Source organism: Rhincodon typus, chromosome 29 (genome assembly GCF_021869965.1).
Source record: "Rhincodon typus isolate 14 chromosome 29, sRhiTyp1.1, whole genome shotgun sequence".
Taxonomy (NCBI): domain Eukaryota; kingdom Metazoa; phylum Chordata; class Chondrichthyes; order Orectolobiformes; family Rhincodontidae; genus Rhincodon; species Rhincodon typus.
The window spans coordinates 1,677,474-1,700,077 of NC_063360.1; the positions used below are offsets into that span (position 1 = coordinate 1,677,474).

At 44.2% G+C, this 22,604-nt stretch overlaps 1 protein-coding gene across 3 annotated transcripts in view; it reads left to right on the plus strand.

Annotated features, from left to right (window-relative positions):
* Positions 1–22,604, plus strand: part of LOC109925811 (tropomyosin alpha-4 chain) — a 90,589-nt gene that overhangs the window by 27,042 nt on the left and 40,943 nt on the right. Inside the window, exon 1 of one of the 3 annotated variants that reach the window (XM_048614334.1) lies at positions 6,327–6,848. The exons of 1 other annotated variant lie outside the window; for it this stretch is intronic. In XM_048614334.1, the coding sequence (XP_048470291.1) occupies positions 6,717–6,848 (132 nt within the window). In that variant the 5' untranslated portion in view covers positions 6,327–6,716. Of the gene's footprint in view, positions 1–6,326; positions 6,849–7,034; positions 7,053–22,604 lie in introns of those variants that run through there. One more of the 3 variants, XM_048614336.1, reaches the window with a different exon arrangement.

The following is a 22,604-nucleotide window of genomic DNA, read 5'->3' on the forward strand; positions in this document are numbered from 1 at the left end:
CAACAGGGTCGACTCTTAATTGCCTTAGCAAGCCACTCAATTAGATCAACAACTTAAAGCTCTCAAAAAGGAATGAAACTAGACAGACCACTCAGCATAGACCTAGGCACCAGACACAACAACAAATACTGTTCCAGAAATAGAGGAATTTTTTTTTGAAACTGTAAACTTGTGCTTCTGAACTGTAGCACCCCTAACCAAGCTTTTCCAGTCCACTTACAAAAGTTAGACACATCTACCCAACAATGTGTAAAATTGCCCAGTATGTCCTGTACACAAAAAGCAGAACAAAGCCAACCCGGCCAATTACCACTGCATCAGTCTACTCTCGATCATCAGTAAAGTGATGGAAGATGGATTTCCTCTGGGTGCCCCAGTTTCCTCTCACAATCCAAGGATGTGCAGGTTAGGGTGGATTGGCATGCTAAAGTGCCCATAGTGTCCATGAATGTGTAGGGTCAGTGGATTAGCTATGGGAAATGCAGGGTTCCGGGGATCAGGAAGGAAGGGTGAGTCTGGGTGGGATGTTCTTCAGATGGTTGGTGCAGACTCAATGGGCCGAATGGCCTGCTTCCACACTGTAGGGATTCTATGATCCTATGTATGGAAAAATTGAAGGACTTTTAGAGTGACTGTCCACAGATCACTGAAGTTGGAACAATGGGTTGGCATATGGAATGTGAGCCCTTTGTGAGCTGAGGATAACAGCAGACAGGTAATGATGGAACTGTATATTCTCCTCACTTCAAGTCTTCTGTGTACCTCTCGTCATTTCATTACAGAAAGGGTGTAATTAAACAAGAGAGAGGGCAGGGAAGATATTGCCAGAACTGAAAAACTGCACCCATAAGGAAATATTGGGTAGGCTGGGGTTGCTTTGTCTGAAATGTCTCCATTTCCTCTGCCTCAGGAGAAATTTGATTGAGGTGTACAAGGCTGCGAGGGGCTTGGATAGAATGGATGGGAAGGACCTGTTCTCCTTAGCAGATTGTCAGTCAAAAGGAGGCAAGTGATTGACAGAAGAATTAGAGAGGAGATGAAGACAGAACTCACTGCCTGAAGGGGAGGTGGGGCTCTACTCATTTCAAAGATGTCTGGATATGTGCATCTGGCATCCCGTTATCTCCAGGGATATGGAGCAAATGCCAGAAAATGGGCAGCTTGTTTTACTGTCAGTGTAATCACAATGAGCAGAGTGGCCTCCTTCTGCGTAATTTTTTTCCAAATCTTCTAAAAATCTCACATCAGGAATATGCATGGATGTAGGGAGTGGGTGGAACAGTACAGCATGAAACTGATGATTCAAATGGCCTTCTTTTTACTACAATAATTCTGTCATTCTATCATTCTAAGGACAAGTTGACGTTTGCCAATTCTGAGAAGGAGATAGAAATGGGATATATTTTATTTTTGACAGGATGTGGTTGTCGCTGGCTGAGCCAGTATTTATTGCCCATCCCTAATTGCCCTTGAGAAGTTGGTGGTGAGTTGCCTCTCGAACCGCCATTAGCTGAGGTAGTGAAGACGCAACCACAGTGCCATTAGGAGATTTTGACCCAGCAACAGTGAAGAAACAGTAATACATTCCTAGTCTATATTGAGAGGGCCAGATTTCAATCTGTACCAGACAGTCCATTTTCACAGCCTCTGCAATTATGTAGGTGACAAAGAAAAATTTACAAGGATGTTACCAGGACCAGAGGGTTTGAGTTATAAGGAGAGGCTAGATAGGCTGGGTCTGTACAGCCACTTACAGATTTACCCTGAGATTGAACAGAGTCATCCTCATCAACTAACGACTGCCAATGATGATGATAGACTGGGACCTTTTTCCTCTGGAGAATCGGAGGTTGAGGGGTGGCCTTACGGAGGTTTATAAAATCATGAGGGGCATAAATAAGGTGAACAGTCAAGATGTTTTCCCCAAGGTAGGGGAGTCCAAAACTAAAGGGCATAGGTTTAAGACGGAAAAGATTTTAAAGGGACCTGAGGGACAACTTTTTCATACAGAGAATAGGTGCATACATGGAACGAGCTGTCAGAGGAAGTGATAGACGCTGGTACAATTACAACATTTAAAAGACATCTGGACAGGTACATGGATAGGAAAGATTTAGAGCAAACAAAAACAGAAATTACTGGAAAAGCTCAGCAGGACTGGCAGCATCTGTGGATAGAGAAACAGAATTAACGTTTTGGGTCCAGTGAGACATCAGAATAGTGTGTTGCCTCCCTGGAGCCAGGATCAAAGATATCTCAGAGAGGGTGCAGAATATACTCAAAGGGGAGAGAGACCAGCAGGAGGTTGTTGTACACATTGGAATTAACGACATTGGAAGAGAAAAGAATGAGATTCTGAGGAGAGAGAAGTTAGGCAGGAATTTAAGAAGTAGGTCCTCGGAGTAGTAATATCTGGATTACTCCCAGGGTCATGAGCTAGTGAGGGTAGGAATAAGAGGATAGAGCAGATGATTACATGGCTGAGGAGCTGGTGCAGTGGAGAAGGATTCACATTTTCGGATCATTGGAATATCGTCTGGGGTAGAAGTGACCTGTATAAGGAGGACGGACTGTACCTGAATTGCTACTGGCTGGGAGACTCGCTAGAGCTGCTCGGGAGGATTTAAACTAGTTAGGCGATGTGGGGGTCCCAGGGAGATAGTGAGGAAAGTGATCAGTCTGAGACCGGTACAGTTAGAAAAAAGAGTAAGCCAAACAGACAGGGAAGGCAAGAACAAAGCAGAGAAGAAGGTAGGACTGATAAATTAAACTGCATTTATTTCAATGCAAGAGGCTGAACAGGTAAGGCAGATGAACTTAGGACATGGTTAGGAACATGGGCTTGGGATATAATAGCAATTAGAGAGACGTGGCTCAGGGATGGACGGGACTGGCAGCTCAATGTTCCAGGGTCTAGGTGCTACAGGAAGGATCAAAAGGGGGGCAAGAGACAGGGGAGTGGCGTTTCTGATTAGGGATAACATTATGGCTGTATTTAGTGAGGATATTCCTGGGGATATGTGCAGGGAAGTTGTTTGGTTGGAACTGAGAAATGAGAAAGGGATAATCACCTTATTGGGATTGTACTACAGACCCCCCAGTAGTCAGTGGGAAATTGAAAAACAAATTTGTAACGAGATCTCAGTTATTTGTAAGAATAATAGGGTGTTTATGGTAAGGGATTTTAACTTTCCAAACACACAGTAGAATTGCCATAGTGTTAAGGGCTCGGATGGAGAGGAATTTGTTAAGTATGTACAAGAAATTTTTCTGATTCAGTATGTGGTTGTATCTACTCGAGAAGGTGCAAAACTTGACCCACTCTTGGGAAATAAGGCTGGGCAGGTGACTGATGTGTCAGTGGGGGAGCACTTTGGGGCCAATGATCGTAATTCTATTAATTTTAAAATAGTAATGGAGAAGGATAGACTGGATCTAAAAGTTAAAGTTCTAAATTGGAAGAAGGTCAATTTTGACAGTATTAGCCAAGAACTTTCCAAGGCTGATTGAGGGTGGATGCTCACAGGTAAAGGGATGGCTGGAAAATGGCAACCTTCAAAAATGAGATAACAAGAGTCCAGAGAGAGTACATTCCTGTTAGAGTGAAGAGCAAGGCTGGAAGGTGCAGGGAATGCTGGATGGCTAGTGAATAGTCAAGGATAACAAGGAAGCATATGTCAGGTATAGACAGCAAAGGTCAAATAAATGCCAGAAGAGTATAAAGGCAGCAGGAGTATACTTAAGAAGAAAATCAGGAGAGCTTTGGCAAATAGGGTTAAGGAGAATCCAAAGGGATTCTACAAATACATTAAGGACAAAATGGTAATTGGGGAGGGAACAGGGCCCCTTAATGATCAGCAAGGCCACCGATGTGTGGAACTGCAGAAGATGGTGAGTTACTAACTGGGTATTTTGCATCAGTGTTTACTATGGAGAAAGCTATGGAAGATGGAGAACATGGGGAAATAAACAGCGACATCTTGAAAAATGTCTATAATACAGAGGTGGTGGTGCTGGATCTCTTAAAACACGTAAAGATGGATAAATCCCCAGGACCTGATCAGGTGTACCCTAGAACTTTGTGGGAAGCTAGGGAAGAGATTGCTCGTCCCCTTGCTGAGATATTTGTATCATCGTTAGCCACAGGTGAGTTGCCAGAAGACTGGAGGTTGGCTAATGTGGTGCCAGTATTTCAGAAAGGTGGTAAGAAAATGCCAGGGAACTATACTCCGGTGAACCTGACATTGGTGATGGGCAAGTTGTTGGAGGGAATCCTGAGGGAGAGGATTTACATGCATTTGGAAAGGCAAGGACTGGTTAGGAATAGTTGACATAGCTTTGTGTGTGGGAAATCATATCTCACTAACTCGATTGAGTTTTTTGAAGAAGTAACAAAGACGATTGATGAGTAGACATTGTTCATATGGACTTCAGTAAGGCATTCGACACGGTTCCTCATAGTAGACTGGTTAACATGGTTAGATCACACGGAATACAGAGAGAACTAGCCGTTTAGATACGAAAATGGCTCAAAGGTAGAAGACAGAGGCTGGTGGTGGAGGGTTGCTTTTCAGACTGCAGGCCCATGACCAGTAGCGTGCCACAAGGATTGGTGCTGGGCCCACTGCTTTTCATCTTTTATATAAATGATATGGATGTGAACATAGGAGGTATGTTTAGTATGTTTGCAGATGACACCAAAATTGGAGGTGCAGTGGACAGCAAAGAAGGTTACCTCAGAGTACAACGGGATCTTGATCAAATGGGCTGAGGAGTGGCAGATGGATTTTAATTTAGATAAATGTGAGGTGCTGCATTTTGGAAAGGCAAATCAGGACAGGACTTATATACACTTAATGATAAGGTCCTGGGGAGTGTTGCTGAACAAAGAGATGTTGGAGTGCAGGTTCATAGTTCCTTGAAAGTGGAGTCACAGGTAGATAAGATAGTGAAGAAAGCGTTTGGTATGTTTGCCTTCATTGGTCAGTGCATTGAGTATAGGAGTTGGGATGTCATATTGCAGCTGTACAGGACATTGGTTAGGCCACTACTGGAATAGTATGTAATTCTTGTCTCCCTGCTATAGGAAGGATGTTGTGAACTTGAAAGGGTTCAGAAAATACTTACAAGGATGTTGCCAGGGCTGGAGGGTTTGAGCTATAGGGAGAGACTGAATAGGTTGGGGCCATTTTCCCTGGGGCATCAGAGGCCAAGGGGTGGCCTTATTGAGGTTTATAAAATCATGAAGGACATTGATAGAGTAAATAGACAAGATCTTTTCCCCAGGGTGGGGGAAGTCCAAAACTAGAGAGAGTAGGTTTAAGAGGGAAAAGATTTAAAAGGACCTAAAGGGCAACTTTTTCACGCAGAGGGTGGTATGTGTATGCAATGAGCTGCCAGAGGACGGGGTAGAGGCTGGTACAATTACAACATTTAAAAGGCATCTGGATGGGTATATGAATAGGAAAGGTTTAGAGGGATATGGGCCAAATGCTGGGAAATGGGACAAGATTAATTTAGGATATCTAGTCAGTATGGACGAGTTAGATTGAAGGGTCTGTTTCCGTGCTGTATATCTCTATGACACTTCCTCAGAACTGATGGTAGCTAGGTACCGTTTGGCTTATAATGAGTTCTGAGGGTCACCGGACCTGAAACGTTAACTTTGATTTCTCTCCGCAAATTCTGTCAGACCTGCTGAGATTTTCCATCAATTTCTGTGTTTGTTTCTGATTTACAGCTCCACAGTTTTTTTTTAAAATTAAGGTCTAGACAGTTATGGGCCAAACGAAGGCAATGGGACTAGTTAATTTGGGAAACCTGGTTGGCACGGACAAGTTAGGCCAAAGGGTCTCTTTCCACCCTATGATGAGACATGATGATGATGTGTCCCAAGGAGTTTTGTTTTCCTCAGTGTTGTAGGCGCAGGGGAGGGAAAGATTTTCAGAGGAGATGATGAGGTCTTGGATAGTTTTGGAAAATACTTAATGTTAGGTTGGAAGGTGTGGTCATACTCCTGGGGGCAGTCAGAGCTGGTCTTCAGCCTGTGCTTGAAGTAGGGGTCAGTTCCAACAAAACCAGACCGCTTTTTAAAAAACAGTGACAATGTTAGGGATAGATCTGAGAGAACAGAATTCAGAGCGCCATGGGCTAGAGTGAGTATCAGAAATGATAGTATGAAAAGAATGAGACCAGAAGTAGGAGTTCAGTTTGTGTAGAGAGAGAGGTCTGAAAACAGAAAGAATTAACCTACATTTCCCGCAGATGCTGGTGAAAGCAGGAAGAGGGCGTTTAAGGCTCGTTTATATTTTTTTCAAAAAAAGCAAAGGGCTGAAACTTTCCTCTGGGCTGAGCTCGCTCTTTCGAGCTTCTCTGACACTTCCCACCCTTTTTTCCCCCCACTCATTCCCAAATAAGGACAAAAGTTCCATATTTTAGCGTGGAAGTGCCCTCCCTATGGTATAATAGGGGCTGCTCCCATTGGTGTGTGAGTGAGTCAGTGACTGGCAAATCCCCTCTTCATTCGACCGCCAGAAAGAGAGAAGGAAGGAGAGAGACACACAGGAAGAAAGAAAGAAAGAAAGAGTGCGAGAGAAAGTAAGAAACAGTGTGTGAGAGAGGGAGAAATAGAGTGAGAGGGACAGAGAGAAAGGAACAGGGAGAAAGAGAGTGTGAGTGAGTAAGAGAGAGAGAAAAAGAGAGATTATCCTCACAGCATGGCCGGAGCCACTTCTCTGGAGTCAGTGCGGCGGAAGATCCAGAGCCTGCAGCAACAGGCGGACGAAGCGGAGGAACGGGCCGAGCGGCTTCAGCGGGAGCTGGACAAGGAGCGCGAACTGCGGGAGAAAGTCAGTGAGAAGCGCGGTTCTGGGCAGGGTAGGGGTGGTGGCCGGCGGGAGGAAGGACCCAGGGGGAGGAGGGTTCCGAGGGCTCCGGCTCTCACAAAGCAGGGCGGTGGTCACCGAGCCAGCGGTGGGGTGGCCGCGAGTCCTAGTGCCCTACCAGGGAAAGACCGGAGGCACAACGTCTAGGGGAGCTGCAGCTATAAACAAGTAAAAGTTTTTAGACTAAGGCGTGGGGTGGGTTAAATTGGGGGGAAAAAACGGGAAAATCTAATTCATAGAGATTCAAACAGTGGTTTTAATGAGTTCTGTTTACCCACAAAATGTCTAGTTTAATACTTCTCATTGAATTTCCTGTGGCAGAACGTAAAGTTCTCGAACACTTTTCCAAAAAAAAGTGATGATTGGAGACGGTGAAACATTGAGCTAGAAATAGCAGTATTTTGGTGAAAAGGTAAATAGAAAAACATTTAACTGTTGTAAATGTTAGGAACAGCCTAATGTATAAAGAGAGAACAAATCGAGGGTGTTGTTTAAATTTTATGATTGTTGTGTAAATAAGTTCATTTGGCTTTGAGATTTTTTTTAAAAACAATGAATCAAGAATATAATTACAGCAGTCAGTACACGTTGCAAAAGGGATTGGTCATGTCTGACTGGTCTTCTAGGAACGTTAAGGGTCATGTGGTAGATATAATGTATTTGGATTGTTCAGAAAGCCTTTGTTGCGTTAACTTGGAATGGGTTTTTTTTTGACTGGGGTGTATTTCCTAGTGCAGGTTGATGGTGGAGGAATGCATCCCCTATCCATACACACTGCCCCACACTTGTTTAATCCTTTTTAAGATCGTGAATTGTCAGGAAGTAGGATTTTGCCCTCACTGCTGGGAGTCTCTGAGCCGGTCTGACAGTGATGTAACAGACAGAAGGCCTGTGTTAAGTGGGAGTCTTGGCAGACAGGCTCTGGGTGGGAATGTAGACCTTTCTGGGTATTGGAGTAGTTGTCCTGTGTAGGAACATTTTCACTACAGCAGGGACCCCTTCTTTGGTGTCCGAGGCCTCATCAGGAGGACTTATTGGGCTACTCCTTTAATATGGCTCGGTAGTGTCAACATTGAGGCCAAGTAGGAAACACCCATTAAGTGGGCATTAAATGCTCACTTAAAGACCTCAATTGGGACACAGTGGAACAGTATAGACCTCAGTCGTCTCATCATAAGATTGCAGACTAAGGGGGAGGGATGAATGAGAGTGCAGTGGAAAGACCACCTGGGGAATATTACTGGCCCTTTTCCCCCTGTGCAGGAGAGTGTAAAATTCAGCTCTTAATGTTAGAACGTGGAGTCAGGAGACCAGAACAGATAGCAGTGTCTGGAAAATAAGGAAAAACAGAAGGAGCACACTCAATTGGCTGAATAGCCCACTTCTACTCCTACGTCTTGGACAGGTTTAGTGATGTAAATGGTGGGAAGTGGTATTACACAGGGATTGTTATAGATTGCTATAGATTGTTATAGGTGCTATTGTTCACAGAATCACAGAATTGTTATAGCAGAGATGGAGGCCATCCAGTCCATGGTGCCTGCACTGTTCTGTTATCTAGTGCCAAGCTCGAGCCTTTCTCCCCACACCCTTGCACACCATTTCTATCTAAATAACCATCCGATGCCCTCCTTGAATCCCTCAATTGAACTTGCCTCCACTGCATTTCCAGGCAGTGCATTCCAGACCATAATTACTTGCTGTGTTTTAAAAAAAAAAGGTTTCTCAGTTAATCCTTGCTTCTCTTTGCACATCATTTTAAATTTGTTTCTTCACAGTATCTTTTTCTTTGAGTGATGAGGTGGCACAGTGGTTCAGTGCTGCTGCCTCTCAGCACCAAGGTTTGATTCCACACTCGGGTGAGTGTGTGGAACTTGCACGTTCTCCTTGTGTCTGCATAGTTTTCCTCCAGGTGCTCTGGTTTCATCCCACAGTCCAAAGATGTGCAGGTTAGGTGGATTGGCCATGGTAAATTGACCGTAGTGCCCAGGGATGTGTAGGTTAGGTGGGTTAGCCATGGGAAATGCAGGGTTACAGGGATGGGATGCTCTTCGGAGTGTCAGTGTAGATTGGATGGGCCAAATGGGCTACTTCAACACTGTAGGGATTCTGAGTGGGAACAGCTTTTCCCTATCTACTCGATCGAGCCCACTCATGATTGTTAAAACCTCTATCAAATCTCCTCTTAGCTGCCTTCTCTCCAAGGAAAAGAGTCTCAACTTCCACCTATCCTCATCACCGAAGTTTTTAATTCCTGTGACCATTCTTAGAAATCACCTTTGCACTGTCTGTCCACGGTGTTCAAATCTTCCTGTAATGTGGTGCCCAGAACTGTATACAGTACTCCAGCTGAGGTATAACCAGTGTCTTGCACAAGTTTAACATCATCTCCCTGCTCTTGTACTCTATTCCCCTGTTGATAAAGCTGAGAGCACTGTATGCTTTATGAACTGCTATCTCCACCTGTCCTGTCGTCTTCAATGATCTGTGTACACATACCCAGGATCCTCTGCTCCCGTGCCCCTTTCAGGATTGTATTTCCTTTTTGTCCACTGTCTCCATAAATAATTAGGATTCAGCAATTGAGTTTCAAAATTGATGAATGAGTTAAAATTCAAATGGTAATTAACAGAATGTGACAGTAACCTAAATTTGCAAATGTGCATGTAATTAGCAAATTTAACTTCAGTATTGGTAAGGGCCTAGAACAAATAAACTGCAAATACTTGAAAATAAGTGGAGGACTCTCAGGGTACAGATAAACAAATCACTAAAAGCAAGATCATAGGTAAATAAAAGCATCTTAAAAACTCTCAAGTACCTGGGGGTCATTTCTAGGAATTATTGAGGAGAAGAAGCATTATGTTAGGTTTGATTAGAATCTTAGACCAAGCTTAGAGTCATGTGTCCGGTTCTAGTCTTTGTTATAAAAATGATAGAGACACTAGATAAGGATTAAAACAGAAATTCTCAGGATGACACCAGGACTGACAGGATGTCCTTATCAGGAAACACTTGACCAGTTTGGGGCTCTTTTCCTTCAAACGGAAAAGACTTAAGGATGGCCTGGCAGAGATTCTTATAGAATCATGGAGATGTACAGCACGGAAACAGACCTTTCAGTCCAACTCAATGCCAACGAGATATCCTAAATTAATCTAGTGCCGCTTGCCAGCATTTGGTCCTTCCCTCTAAGCTCTTCCTGTTCATGTACCTATCCAGGTGCGTTTTAAATATTGTAATTATACCAGCCTCCTCCACCTCTGGCTGTTTATTCCATACCTACACATACCCTCTGTGTGAAAAAGTTACCCCTTCAGTCCCTTTTAAATCTTTCCCCTCTTGCCTTAAACCTATGCCCTCTAATTTTGGACTCCCCTACCTTGGGGGAAAAGACCTTGGCTATTCACCCTACTCACACACCCTTCATGATTTTATAAAACTCTATAAGGTCACCCCTCAGCTTCTGATGCTCCAGGGAAAATAGCCCCAGCCTATTCAGCCTCTCCTTATAGCTCAAACCCTCCAAACCAGGTAACATCTTTTGTAAGTCTTTTTTGAACCCTTTCAAGTTTCACAATATTTTTGCTATAGCAGGGAGACCAGAGCTGAATGCAGTATTCCAAAAGCTGCCTGACCAATGTCCTGTACAGCCGCAACCTGACATCCCAATTATAAAGGTATATGTACCTGATGCCTACTTCACTACCCTGTCTGTGTGACTACGCTTTCAACAAACTATGAACCTGTACCCCAAGGTCTCTTATTTAATGTTTTGAAAAGAATTAATGGACTACTAGAATATATTTAAAATGCCCTACATATGGTGACTGAGGAGAGGGGTTCGAGGGGAGGAGGAACACTAAAATGGACTAGTTGGCCTGGCGCTGTGGTGTGAACTCCTGATTGAAGGACAGTGTCAAAGGCTTGCTGTCACTCGACAACTGAAAGTATCTCAATGCTGGTATCAAATCCCACATGAACAATTCATATATTCTACAACAACTCTATTAACATAGCACCTTAACATGATTGTCCCAACATGTTTTACAGGATCATAAAGTAAATTTGATCCCAAGCTACACAAGGAGGTATTGGGATAGATAATGAAAAGTTTAGATTAAAGAACATCTGGCAAGAGATGGCCACGATGGAGAGGGTTAGGGATGGTCTTCAGGAGTTCAGCCAGCTGAGGGCATATTAACCAGCATAGGAGCAGTGATCCCAAAGGGCTGTGACACTGCAGTAAATACTGACATAGGGAGAGGCAAGGCCATTGAGGAATTTGAAAACAAGGATGTGAATTTTAAAATTGAGCTGTTGCTTAACCCAAGAGCTGGACTAGGTAGGTGAGGACACCAGCAATCAATGAAGAGCACTGGTGTGAATGTTGACACTAGCAAAGAGTTTTAGATCCAGAGATTTGAGTGAAAGAGATGAGCCAGGAGTGTTTTGGGGTGACAACAGGCATGAATTTTAGCAGCTGATGAGCTGGGACAGAGAAAATCAAATAATGCAACAGAAGTGAAATTGGGCAGTCATGGAGATGGGGTGAATATGTGGCCAGACACTCCCCGTGGGGTGAAATATAACAATGAGGATGTGAAGAGTCCATTACAGTGGGGAAAGTTCAGAATGTTTTTGTTGTAGTTGAAAGGTTTGTATGCAGTGTGTTTGCAGTTTTCCATATGCCTCTCCTGTGTTATTAGATGTAATTAATTATGTTATTGTGTGGACATGTGCACTACTCGAGGTTGGCATTTGTAATCCATCCCTAGTTGCCCTGGAAATAAACTCTTTATGTACTTCAGAGGGCATTTATGGTCAGCTACTTTGTCTGCGAGTCTGGAGTCACATGTAGACTGGATGGCAAATTTCCTTCACTGACATTTCTGAACCCATCTAATTCACTCTTGTACTCCAACAAAATCTGTAACCCTATTGCCTGGCATATTCCCCACTCTGCCATTCCCATCAAGCCAGGGAATCATCCCTGATTCAATGAAATACAGAAGAGCATGCCAGGAGCAGCACCAGTTATACCTAAAAATGAGGGGTCATCCTGGTTAAGGTCTAGAACAGAACTACTCGAACTTGTGTGTGAAACAGTGGAAGCAGCATTTGGTAGACAGGGCTGTGTGATTCCAGAACTAAAAGTCAAATATGGGTTCTGTGACATCCAATCTTAACTGGAGGTGGACAGTTAATCAGTTAGAGAGGACGAGGAACAATAAACATCCTCCATTCTCAGTGATGAGGGGGAGGGGTGGGATCCTGCACATCAGTGCAGAAGATAAGACCAAAGGATTTTGCAACAATATTCACCCAGAAATACTGAATGGGTGATCCATCTCAGCCTCCTCCATTGGTCCCCAGTGGTCACAGAAACCACTTTTGATTCACTCCATGTAATATCAAGACACAACTGGAGGCACTGGATACCGCAAAATCTATGGGTTTTTTTTTTAATTCAATCATGGAATGTGGACATCACTGGCCAAGCCAGCATTTATTGTCCATCCCTAATTGCCCAGAGGGCAGTTGAGAGTCAACCACATTGCAGTGGGTCTGGAGTCATGTGTAGGCCAGACCAGGTAAGGATGGCAGTTTCCTTCCCTAAAGGACATTAGTGAACCAGATGAGTTTTCCTTAGTCAGCAATGGTTTCATGATTGTCATTAGACTCTTTATTCCAGATTCATTATTCTTGTTCTGGGTTCCAAGAACATTACCTTGTTCTCTGGATTATTAGTCTAACAATAATACCAGTAGGCCATCTCCTCCCCTGACAACATTCTGGCAATAGTACTGAAGACTTGTGCTCCGGAACCCTCCTCTTTCCTAGCCAAGCTGTTCCAGTACAGTCACGACACTGGCATCTACCCAACAATGTGGAAAATCTTCCTGTCCACAAAAAAAACAGGACAAATCCAATTACCGCCCCATCATTCTACTGGATCATCAGTAAAGTGCAAGTGCTATTGAGAGACTGTAGCAAAGAAGTAACTTGGCACTTGCTGTGGGTTCCGCCAGGGCCACTCAGTTCCTGATCTCATTGCAGGCTTGGTCCAAACATGGACAAAAGAGCTGAACTGGTTGGAGTCATACCTGACACAAGGAAGGTGGTTGAGGTTGTTGGAGATCAGTTATCTCTGCAGGAGTTCCTCAGGGTAGTGCCTAGGTCCAACCGTCTTCAGCTGCTTCATCAATGACCTTCGCTCCATCATAAAGTCAGAAGTGGGAATGTTCACCGATGATTGCACAATGTTCAGCACCATTTGCGACTCCTCGGGTACTGAAGCAGTCCATGTCCAACTTCAGTGACGCCTGGACAATATCCAGGCTTGGGCTGATGTATGACATTTAATGTTACTTGTCACGTAAGTGCAAGGCAATGATCATCTCAGCAAGAGAGAATCTAGCAAGCATCCTTTGATATTCAATGGTATCAATATCACCGAATCCCTTGTTATCAACATCCCGGGGGTTACCATTGACCAGAACCTGAACTGTTCTGGTTATAGACCATATGAACAAAGTGGTTACAAGAGCAGGTCAGAGGCTAGGAATACTGCATCAAGTAACTCACCTCCTCACTCTCCAGAGCCTGTCCACCATCGACAGGGCACAAGTCAGGAGTGTGATGGAATACTCCCCACTTGCTTGGATGAGTGTGACTCCAACAACACTCAGGAAGCTTGATGCCATCCAGGACAAAGCACCCCAATTGGCACTACATCCACAATCGTCCATTCCCTCCACCACCAACGCTCAGTACCAGCAGTGTGTACTATCTGCAAGATGCACAGCAGAGATCCTTAAGACAGCACTTTCCAAACCCACGACCACTTCTATCTAGAAGGATGGGGAGGCAAATCCATGGGAACACCACCACCGTCATGTTCCCCTCCAAGTTACTAACCATTCTAACTTGGAAATATATCACCTATCCTTCACTGTCACTGGGTCAACCCACAGCATGAGGATTGTAGCAGTTCAAGAAGGCAGCTCACCACCGCCTTCTCGAGGGCATTAAATACCGGCTTGGCTTAGCCTGCCATGGCCATATCATGAAGGACTAAATCTGAAATCTCTGCAGTTTGTCTTGAACGTACAGCTCTGCTGAAGGTGCTACCCACTGAGCCACAGTTCATTCCAAGGAGAGACGTTAAAAAGACTATCCTCATCTGGTTTGCAGAAAATGACAGGGGAATGGTACTGTTTGAGTTCCTCTTTTTGAGAACCTGCTTAGACATGATTGGCCAAGTGACCATCTTCTGTCGTGTGACCGTTTGGTTCCAGTTCGGTGGTTGTTCTGTTAACTGTTTGAAGCCTGTGTCCTCTCTTTACTAAACCTTCTGCCAGTGGATACAGTTTCCAGGAATGTTTGAAGGTTTGGTTCTGGGCATTATCGGCCCTTATCCCGTACAGACTTGCTTTTGGCAAGGACTACTCACGCAGGAGCCACCCTCTCTTTTCCCCTGCTCCCATTTTGCTAGGGTCTTCCTGACAAGCCCCAGAGATCCCAATCTGCCTGTCTGGACTCCACTGACTCTGCAGTGACTAACTGTCTGAGTAGTGCTGATGGGCCCTTGAGTGGGAACAGCTTCTGGAGGCAGGACATCAGTCCTACAAGTGAAATTCCCACGGGAAAATCCTTATAGCTGGGAGCTGGGAGCTGGGCAGCAGCTTGTTCTTGGCCTGATTGAAGTTCTGTCAGGACTGAATTCAGAAAATGGCAGAGTAGGATTGCCAGTGTTTCTCTTGTTGTTGGATACCCTGATCCACTACTGTGACCTTTTTAAATTCAGTCCAATGTGTCTGTGAGGAACAATAAGCGTATCATCTCTGGCCTCTGGTACAAACTCACCCATCTCTACACTAAAGGGGAGTAAATAATCTCCATTTTCTTTGGCCGGCTGTGTTTGAAGCCACTTTTTTCACCTGTTTGAGAATGGAGAGGTCAAGGAAAATGGAAAGCGGATGTCACAGACACTTTTCTCCTCCTTAGCTTGTTTCTATGTGGTCTGAACTCTGTGCCTATCCTCTTGAGTTTTGATGGTTACAGTGTTGACATGGTTTCAGATGTGGGTATCAGACGTTGTGAATGCTGTCACTCCCATGTGTGACCCAGCCATCCACACTTTGAGATCAAAGTTTCAATGGCATTTGTTGTTTTGAGGTGCCTTAAGTGAGTGCAGTGCCTCTGCAGAGTGAAGTGTTGTCCTTGTCTCCATATCCATCTCCAACTGCTGAGATTTCTGCCGCGCTTCAATTCTGCACATTCCTGACTTTGACCACTCCATCAGCCAGAGTCCTCATCTCTGGAATTCAGCTCCCTGAGCTGATAACGAAACCAGTGTTGTTTGTGGTTTAGGACAAGTGGTGATGGGAAAGCTGGAATTATTCCACTTATTATTAGCCCTCAAACTATTGTTGAAAATAGAGGGATGAACAATTCTTCTGTTTTCTTCTGAAAATCAACTTATTCTCAGTCAGAAGTCAGTCTGACTGCCCAATGATAGGTGCTCTGCTGTCTCTTCCCCCATCTCTGTCTCTGTTTCAGCCCCCACCCTTAGTTTCTGCAGAACTTTGTTTATAATTCAGAAGAATTGCAAACGTTACATACTTGTTCAAAAAGTTTGTAAAAAGCCACAGGCCAATCGGTTTAATCTCCAGTAGTGGGGAAAAGCTAGTTAGGAACAAAATGAATAGCCACTTGGAAAAATGTGATCTAAGTGAGGAAAGTCAGCATGTATTTGTCAAGGGGAAATTGTCTATAACTAAGTCGCTAGCGTTTATTTGATGAGGTAACAGAAGGTTGATGTAATGCACAGATTGAGGCTTGGACTGGAGCGGAGTTTATAGGTGAAGTCCCATAGGGGGTCAGTGTTAAGGTCATCAGTATTTTTTGATTATGGATTCAATACCTAGATCATGGTGTACAGGGCACAGTTTCAAAGTTTGCAGAAAATACAAAATTTGAAGCATTGCAAAGTGTGAGGTGATTAGCTTAAAACTTCAAAAGGTTGCAGCCAAGTTGGTGGAATGGGTGGTCAAGTGAGACACTAGATTTAATGCAGAGATGTTTGACATTATTATTTTTGGAAGGAAGAACCAAGAGAGACAACAGAGGGTTTAGAGCGACATGAGCCAAATGCTGTCAAATAGGAATAGGTCAGATTGGGATGTCTGGTTGGCGCAGATGTGTTTAGACCGAAGGGTCTGTTTCTGAATGACTGTTGCTCAAAATATAAAATAGAGGGCACAATTCTAAAGGGAGTGCAGAAGCAGTGGGGCTGCGTGTATATATGTATAAGTCGTTAACCATGATGGCAGGACCAGTTGAGAAACCAGTAAGTAGAGAATCCTGGTTTTTATTAAAAGGGGAACAAGGAATTTACATTAAATAAAAACAGTCATGGAGCCACATCCTGTGAATGAGTATATATTTTTTAAAAATCAGCAGGTCTGGCAGCATCTCTGGTGGGGAGGGGGGTGAAACACAGTTAACATTTTGAGTCCAGTATGATACTTCCTTAGAACTCCCACAGATGCTGTCAGACCTTATTAGCCCTCTAACTATTGTTGAAAATAGAGGGATAGACAATTCTGTTTTCTTCTGAAAATCAACTTCTTCTCAGTTAGAGGTCAGTCTGACTGCCCAATGATAGGTGCTCTGCTGTCTCTTCCCTGGTCTCGGTCTCGGTCTCGGTCTCTGTCTCTGTTTCCCCACCCACACTCTTTGTTTCTCCAGAACTTTGTTTATAATTCAGATTTCCAGCATCTGCGGTAATTTATATTTTTATTTGAAAATTTACATAAAACTTGTACAAGAGACAGGTCTGGCTTCAGCTGGAATTTTGGTTCAGTTCTGGGGACTGTACCATGGGGAGAGTGAGCAGAAAAGATCGGTCCCACAGTGAGGAACTTCAGTTATGAAGATAGACTGGAAAAGTTGGGATTATTTTCCTTGGCAATGAGAAGACAGCGAGCTGTTCAAATACCTGGGCAGACATAGACAATTTAGTGAATAGATAATGAAGTTGTTCCCATCAGTGGAAGGATTGGGAATTGGAGGGGTGGGCAGGTGAAGGTAGCTGGGGATACTCCATGGGAGTTGGGAATGCTGCAGTGTCAGATGGTGAAGACCCAGCCTGCTCTCTGTTAGATGTACAATAACTGGTAGCACTTTTTGCCAATTCTCGAAGGGGCTGGATAGAGTAAATGTGGAGACATTTTTCCCATTGGCAGAAAGTCAAGATTCAGAAGATATTGATTTTTCAAGTGAACCAGAGGGAAATTTGAATCCTCAGCATGTGGTTCGGATCTGGAATGTCCTGACTGAGAGTGTGGGAGAGGAATTTTCGATTGTGGCTTTTAAGAGATTCAGATAATTATCCAAAGAGAAATTGTAAGGATGCAGAGAAGAGGCAGGAGAGTGCAACTATGTGAAATGTTCATGCCACCTCTGTGTCAGAACAATATGGGCCAAATGGCCTCCTGTGCTGTAACCATCCTTTGATTCTAAGGATGTGAGTGTTTTCTCCAGTAAATAATTATCCTTGGAGTAACAAAACACACGTAAGTCTAATCATGATCACATTGCTGTTGGTGGGGCCTGCTGAACAGACAGTTGTGTAGTTTCCTCTTTTAGAATAGTGATGACAAATAGGAAATACTTTAATGGCTTGCTTGTGCCTCCTGAGTTCACATAAAGTCTTATGAAAGGCACTGTCTTCTTTGTGATGGTACAGTTCATCTTTAAAGTCTGGATTCTAAACCCATTGGGAAATCTGTTTGGTTTAACTACAGTGTGTGGGAGGTGGTGTTTAGACACTTTTACCTCAAGATCTGGGCTTGAATTCTACTTGGGCACATAGTATGAAGTAAGCACTGGAACACTTCCCTATTCCGTAACCTGGGAGTCTCCCAGCTTGCATTTCCAGTGTTTTAAGTGATCCTTGCACTCGGACTCTTGGCAGCTTACATTAGACTGAGGATGATCACGATCAGTTGTCTTTGCACCAATTTCAGTGGACAGCTTGGCACAGCCTGGTGGTGTCTCCTGCTTTATTGGGGCTGCCCAGTTTTCTTGGGAGTTGTACCTGATGGCCCTGCCCAAAGCAGTTTACAACCAGTAGCATACTTGTCAATGTGGGTACTGCTCTAATGCAATGAATGAAGCAACCAATTTAGGCACAGCAAACTCCAAACAAACAACAGCAATGAGATAATGACCAGGTTTTCTGCTTCAGCGACTTATTTGCTAGGACCTTTAGGGAGCGATCCCCTGCAGCTCTTTGTACAATCTGTGAGGACATCGGGTCTCAGTTTCATGTCTAATTTGTTAGACAGCACCTCTGACAGTGCAGCACTCCCTCGGTACTGGATAATATGCTCAAGCCTTTGGAGTAAGTCCTGTACCCGCAAGCTCTTGATGACGAACAGAGTGTGCCTGCTAAAGATGGAGACTGCCGTTCAAAGCAGTGATGCCTGGATCTCTACAGTCATTTTGCAATTCTTACTTGGACTCTGTTGTTCCTACTGTTGGAGGGAAGCTTGCCATTAGTCATACTGGTCCTGTATCCCAGACTCTAAAGGACCAAGGTTAAGCACCCTGCTGCAGCAGAGCAAATGCAAATGACAGAAGAGTTTCTCAAGTTACCATTCTTGTGTTCTGGTTGAATTGGTGCTTGACTGGCCTTGTGAACCGTACACGCCCGTTGAGGCCTTTCCTGTGTTGAACAATGCGATTTCCTTCCTAACCAATAAATCTGAGCAGTGAGCAATGAGAGAGCTAACTGCGCTGAAGCATTGGAGTCTCCACATTTGAAAGGTACAAAAATTTGAACAAGTCCTCACTTTTCCCTGGAACCCAGTGTCTTTTCCCCAAACTGCCACCCCCAAACTCCTGCAAAATGTAAAGTAAAGTAATGAAAATGGAACCATTTGCAGACCTTTTTTTTTAAACATTTGACCAGGTCTGGAGTGGAAAGTCACTGATCTGTTAAGGGGAATGAGGAAAGAATTTACTAATGGGCTCATCATGTAGAGCATTCTGATCCTTCTATCTACATTTACATGCTATGTAGAATTTGGTTCAGTCATAATGGGCCTTTTGGGTTGAAGGTCCAATTGGGAAGTAACAGTAATGCCTGGAAATGACCGTACTGTCACTCCATTTTGAAGATGAGTTGTGCCAATGTGTCTGTTTGCAAGTTTTACTGTATTTTTCCTTTTATCCTTTATCCTTTAAATTGCTGTGCACAGTGACCAGTGATTGGTGAAAGATTTTTGCACTAGTTGTAGTGATGTGTTTGATGACCCCATGTGGTAGCCCACCACTATCTCAATCCACCTGTCACTCTGGGCTACCTCTGACCCTCCTTAGCCCTCACAAACTTGGCACTTCAGAGATACTGGCTGCTCATGACCACTTTCCCTTTTGGGTCTGTACATATGCTGAGGGGTGGTGAGTCACGCCGTTAAAATTCACGTGGAATTGAAAGTCTGTTGTTTAGGCCCTGCTTAGGTGTCCATTTAGAGTGACACATGTGATGCATCGAGCTGAAACCACAATGTAGATTATTGGAGTTTGCAAAGTCAAGCTCCTCTGAACCAGGTCCAGAGAAATCAATCTCATATAGTCAGAGTCACACAGCATGGCAACAAATCCCGCACTTCAACACGTCCATGCCAGTCAGAAATCCTGAATGGATCTAGTCCCGTTTGCCAGCATTTGGCCTATATCCCTCTAAACCCTTCCTATTCATATACCCATCCAGATGCCCTTTAAATGTCGTAATTGTACCATCCTCCACCACTTTCTCTGGCAGTGCATTCCATACACGCACCACCCTCTGCGTGAAAATGTTGCCTCTCGGGTCCCTTTTAAATCTTTTCCCTCTCACCTTAAACCTATGCCCTCTAGTTTTGGATTTCCCTACCTTGGGAAGAAGACTTTGCCTATTTACCCTATCCATGCCCCTCATGATTTTATAAACCTCTGTAAGGTCACCCCTCAGCCTCTGACACTCCAGCGGAAAAAAGCCCCAGTCTGTTCAGCGTCTCCTTTTAACTCGAGCCCTTCAGTCCTGGCAATATCCTTGTAAATCTTTCCTGTACCCTCTCAAGTTTAACAACAGCCTTCCTATAGAAGGGCGACCAATGTTGTTTGCAATATTGTAAAAGTGGCCTTGCTAATGTCCTGTACAGCAACATGACATCCCAACTCCAATATTCGGTGTTCTGACCAATGAAGTTGGGCATGCCAAATGTTTTCTTCACCAGCCTGTCTACCTGTGACGCCACTTTCTATAAACCATACACCTGCGCCCCTAGGTCTCTTTGTTCGGCAACACTCCCCAGGGCCCAACCACTAACTAGATAAGTCCTGCCCTTTAAGTCTCTCTTTGGTCACCTTGGCAATTGCTTTATAATCACGTGTTCCTCAGTGTATTTAAATAACAAATTGAATAATGGTTGAGCTTAAATTCAATGGCAGGATCTAAGTGGTTGATTTGAGCGCTGACTGGTTGACATTATCTACCTGGTGTCTTGGATTAATCTAGCTCCTGCTGCCCAGGAGGTGTTTTACCTCCGAGGGCCCTGTGTGCCTTGGCTCTCGCTGAAAGCCTCAGCCTGATGGGAGTGAGTCAGCAGCTGCCTGTGAGAGGCCATCTTAATAATGAGCTGGCTTTGGAAAAACAAACTGCCTTTTTTATCACTGCCGCCGAAGGATTCCAGCAGTCCAGCCCACTTCCTGTGCAAATGTTCTGTGGGTTGTGAATATTCCAGCTGCTGAGGAGCCAAAATGGTTGTCCAGAGCAGCTCATGCTGTCTTTAGCATTCAGATTACCAAGCCAGCTTCCTCCTCCTCCTCCTTCCTCCAGTTCTTTTCGGAGTTCCTTATCAAAGATTTGTATTTTCATAGTGTCTTTGTGCTTTACAGCCAAAGAAGTATTTTTGAAACAAACTGTATGCTGTTGTAAGATAGGACAGTTTGGCAGCTATTTGCACTTAACCAGAGCCCACAGACAGCAATGTGACGATCAGATATTGTATTTCAAAGTTGACTCGAGACACCAGAGTTTCCCAAGCTAATATTTCGGGCTCACAGAATATGCAGCAGTAATGGGTACTGTGGAGTTCAGACTGAATTCCGACAGAAGTGTTCAGAGTCTTAACAGACCCTCGCTGGGGCATTAGTTGGGGTCACAGTGCCACAGCGTTTGGGAAGCATTGGTACAAACCTGTTCGAACTGCAGTATCTGTGTCCACCCGAGAGTTCGGATGTGGGATCTCGGTTTCAGGCTTTAATATCTCATCTGATAGATAGCCCCTCGGGTCGGTGGACCCCACCTCCTCAAACTCCATGCAACATCTTTGCACAAATTCCAGCTCATCAGCCCGGACTATTCTGTGCATTGGAGCAGCCTGCACTAGTGACTCAGCCATCCACTTTGTGGAGAATTCACCTAATCGAGGACATCCTGTTTTAGCCTTTCTGTCACTGGGAGATTTGTCCTTCGTTTTGGGTCTGCAGCCCGTCTAAAGGAATCATCTTGTCGTGTGATTATATCAGCTATGGACAGAACCGGCTATTTTAACCCATAATATTTCATTTTTAAATATCTGTTGCAGCAACTGGGAGAGATTGTGAAGCCCTTTGTGGGCTGAAGTTCTGTTAGTTCATTGTTGACCTGCAGCTGCTTTATTTCCAGGTCCCTTAGTACTCTTCACCATCAGCAACCTTTACAATCTTCACCTTGAAGCTGCAACTCCCTATCAACATCCACATTCTCCCCATGTCTGTGTGGGTTTGCTCTGGTTTCCTCCCACAGTCCAAAGATGTGCAGGGTAGGTGGATTGGCCATGCTAAATTGCCCGTAGTGTTCGGGGAGGTGCAGAATAGGTGGGTTATAGGGGGATGGGTCTGGGTGGGTGCTCTGAGGTTCGGTGTGGACTTGTTGGGCCAAAGGGCCTGTTTCCACACTGTAGGGATTCTATTCTATGAACATCCAGCCTTTTTGAGGCAGATGATGCCAGATTTTCTATAAAAAAGACATTTTTTACACACAAACTTCCTGCCTCTCACGCTTCCAGTTTGTGAGAAGAAACATTTCCTGATTCTACTCCAGAATTGGCCCAGCTCTAACTTGATAAATTCCATCCCCTCATTCAGAAAGGAAACCACCAGAAAACTCTGGAAATGGATGGTAGCAGCATCTGTGGAGAAAGAAACACCATTGAACCAAATTTTCAGGTCAATCCTGAAAAAAGAAGCAGAGAATGCATTCAGTCAGACTCGTCTTAAAATAAGGCCCCAGTATGGAAACATAGAAACTGGGAGCACCAATAGGCCATTTGGCCCTTAAAACCTACTCCCCTTTCAATGTACTCATGGCTGACCCTCCATCTCAACGTCACTTTCCCACTTTCTCCCTGTACGTTTTGTCTTTAAAATCTGAAAATGTAGCTATCTCTTGAATATATTCAGTAACATGGCCTCCACAGCATTCTGTGGAAGAGAATTCCACAGGTTCAATACCCTTTGAGTGAAGGAATGTTTCCTCATCTTAGTCCTGAGATTGTCTCAACTCCCCAGCCAGCGAAAACCTCCTCCCTGCATCAAGCCTTCCAGCCCTGTTAGAATTTTATACTTTTAAGCCAGATCCCTGCTCATCCTTCTGAACTCTGGTTCAACCGGGCTTGTATT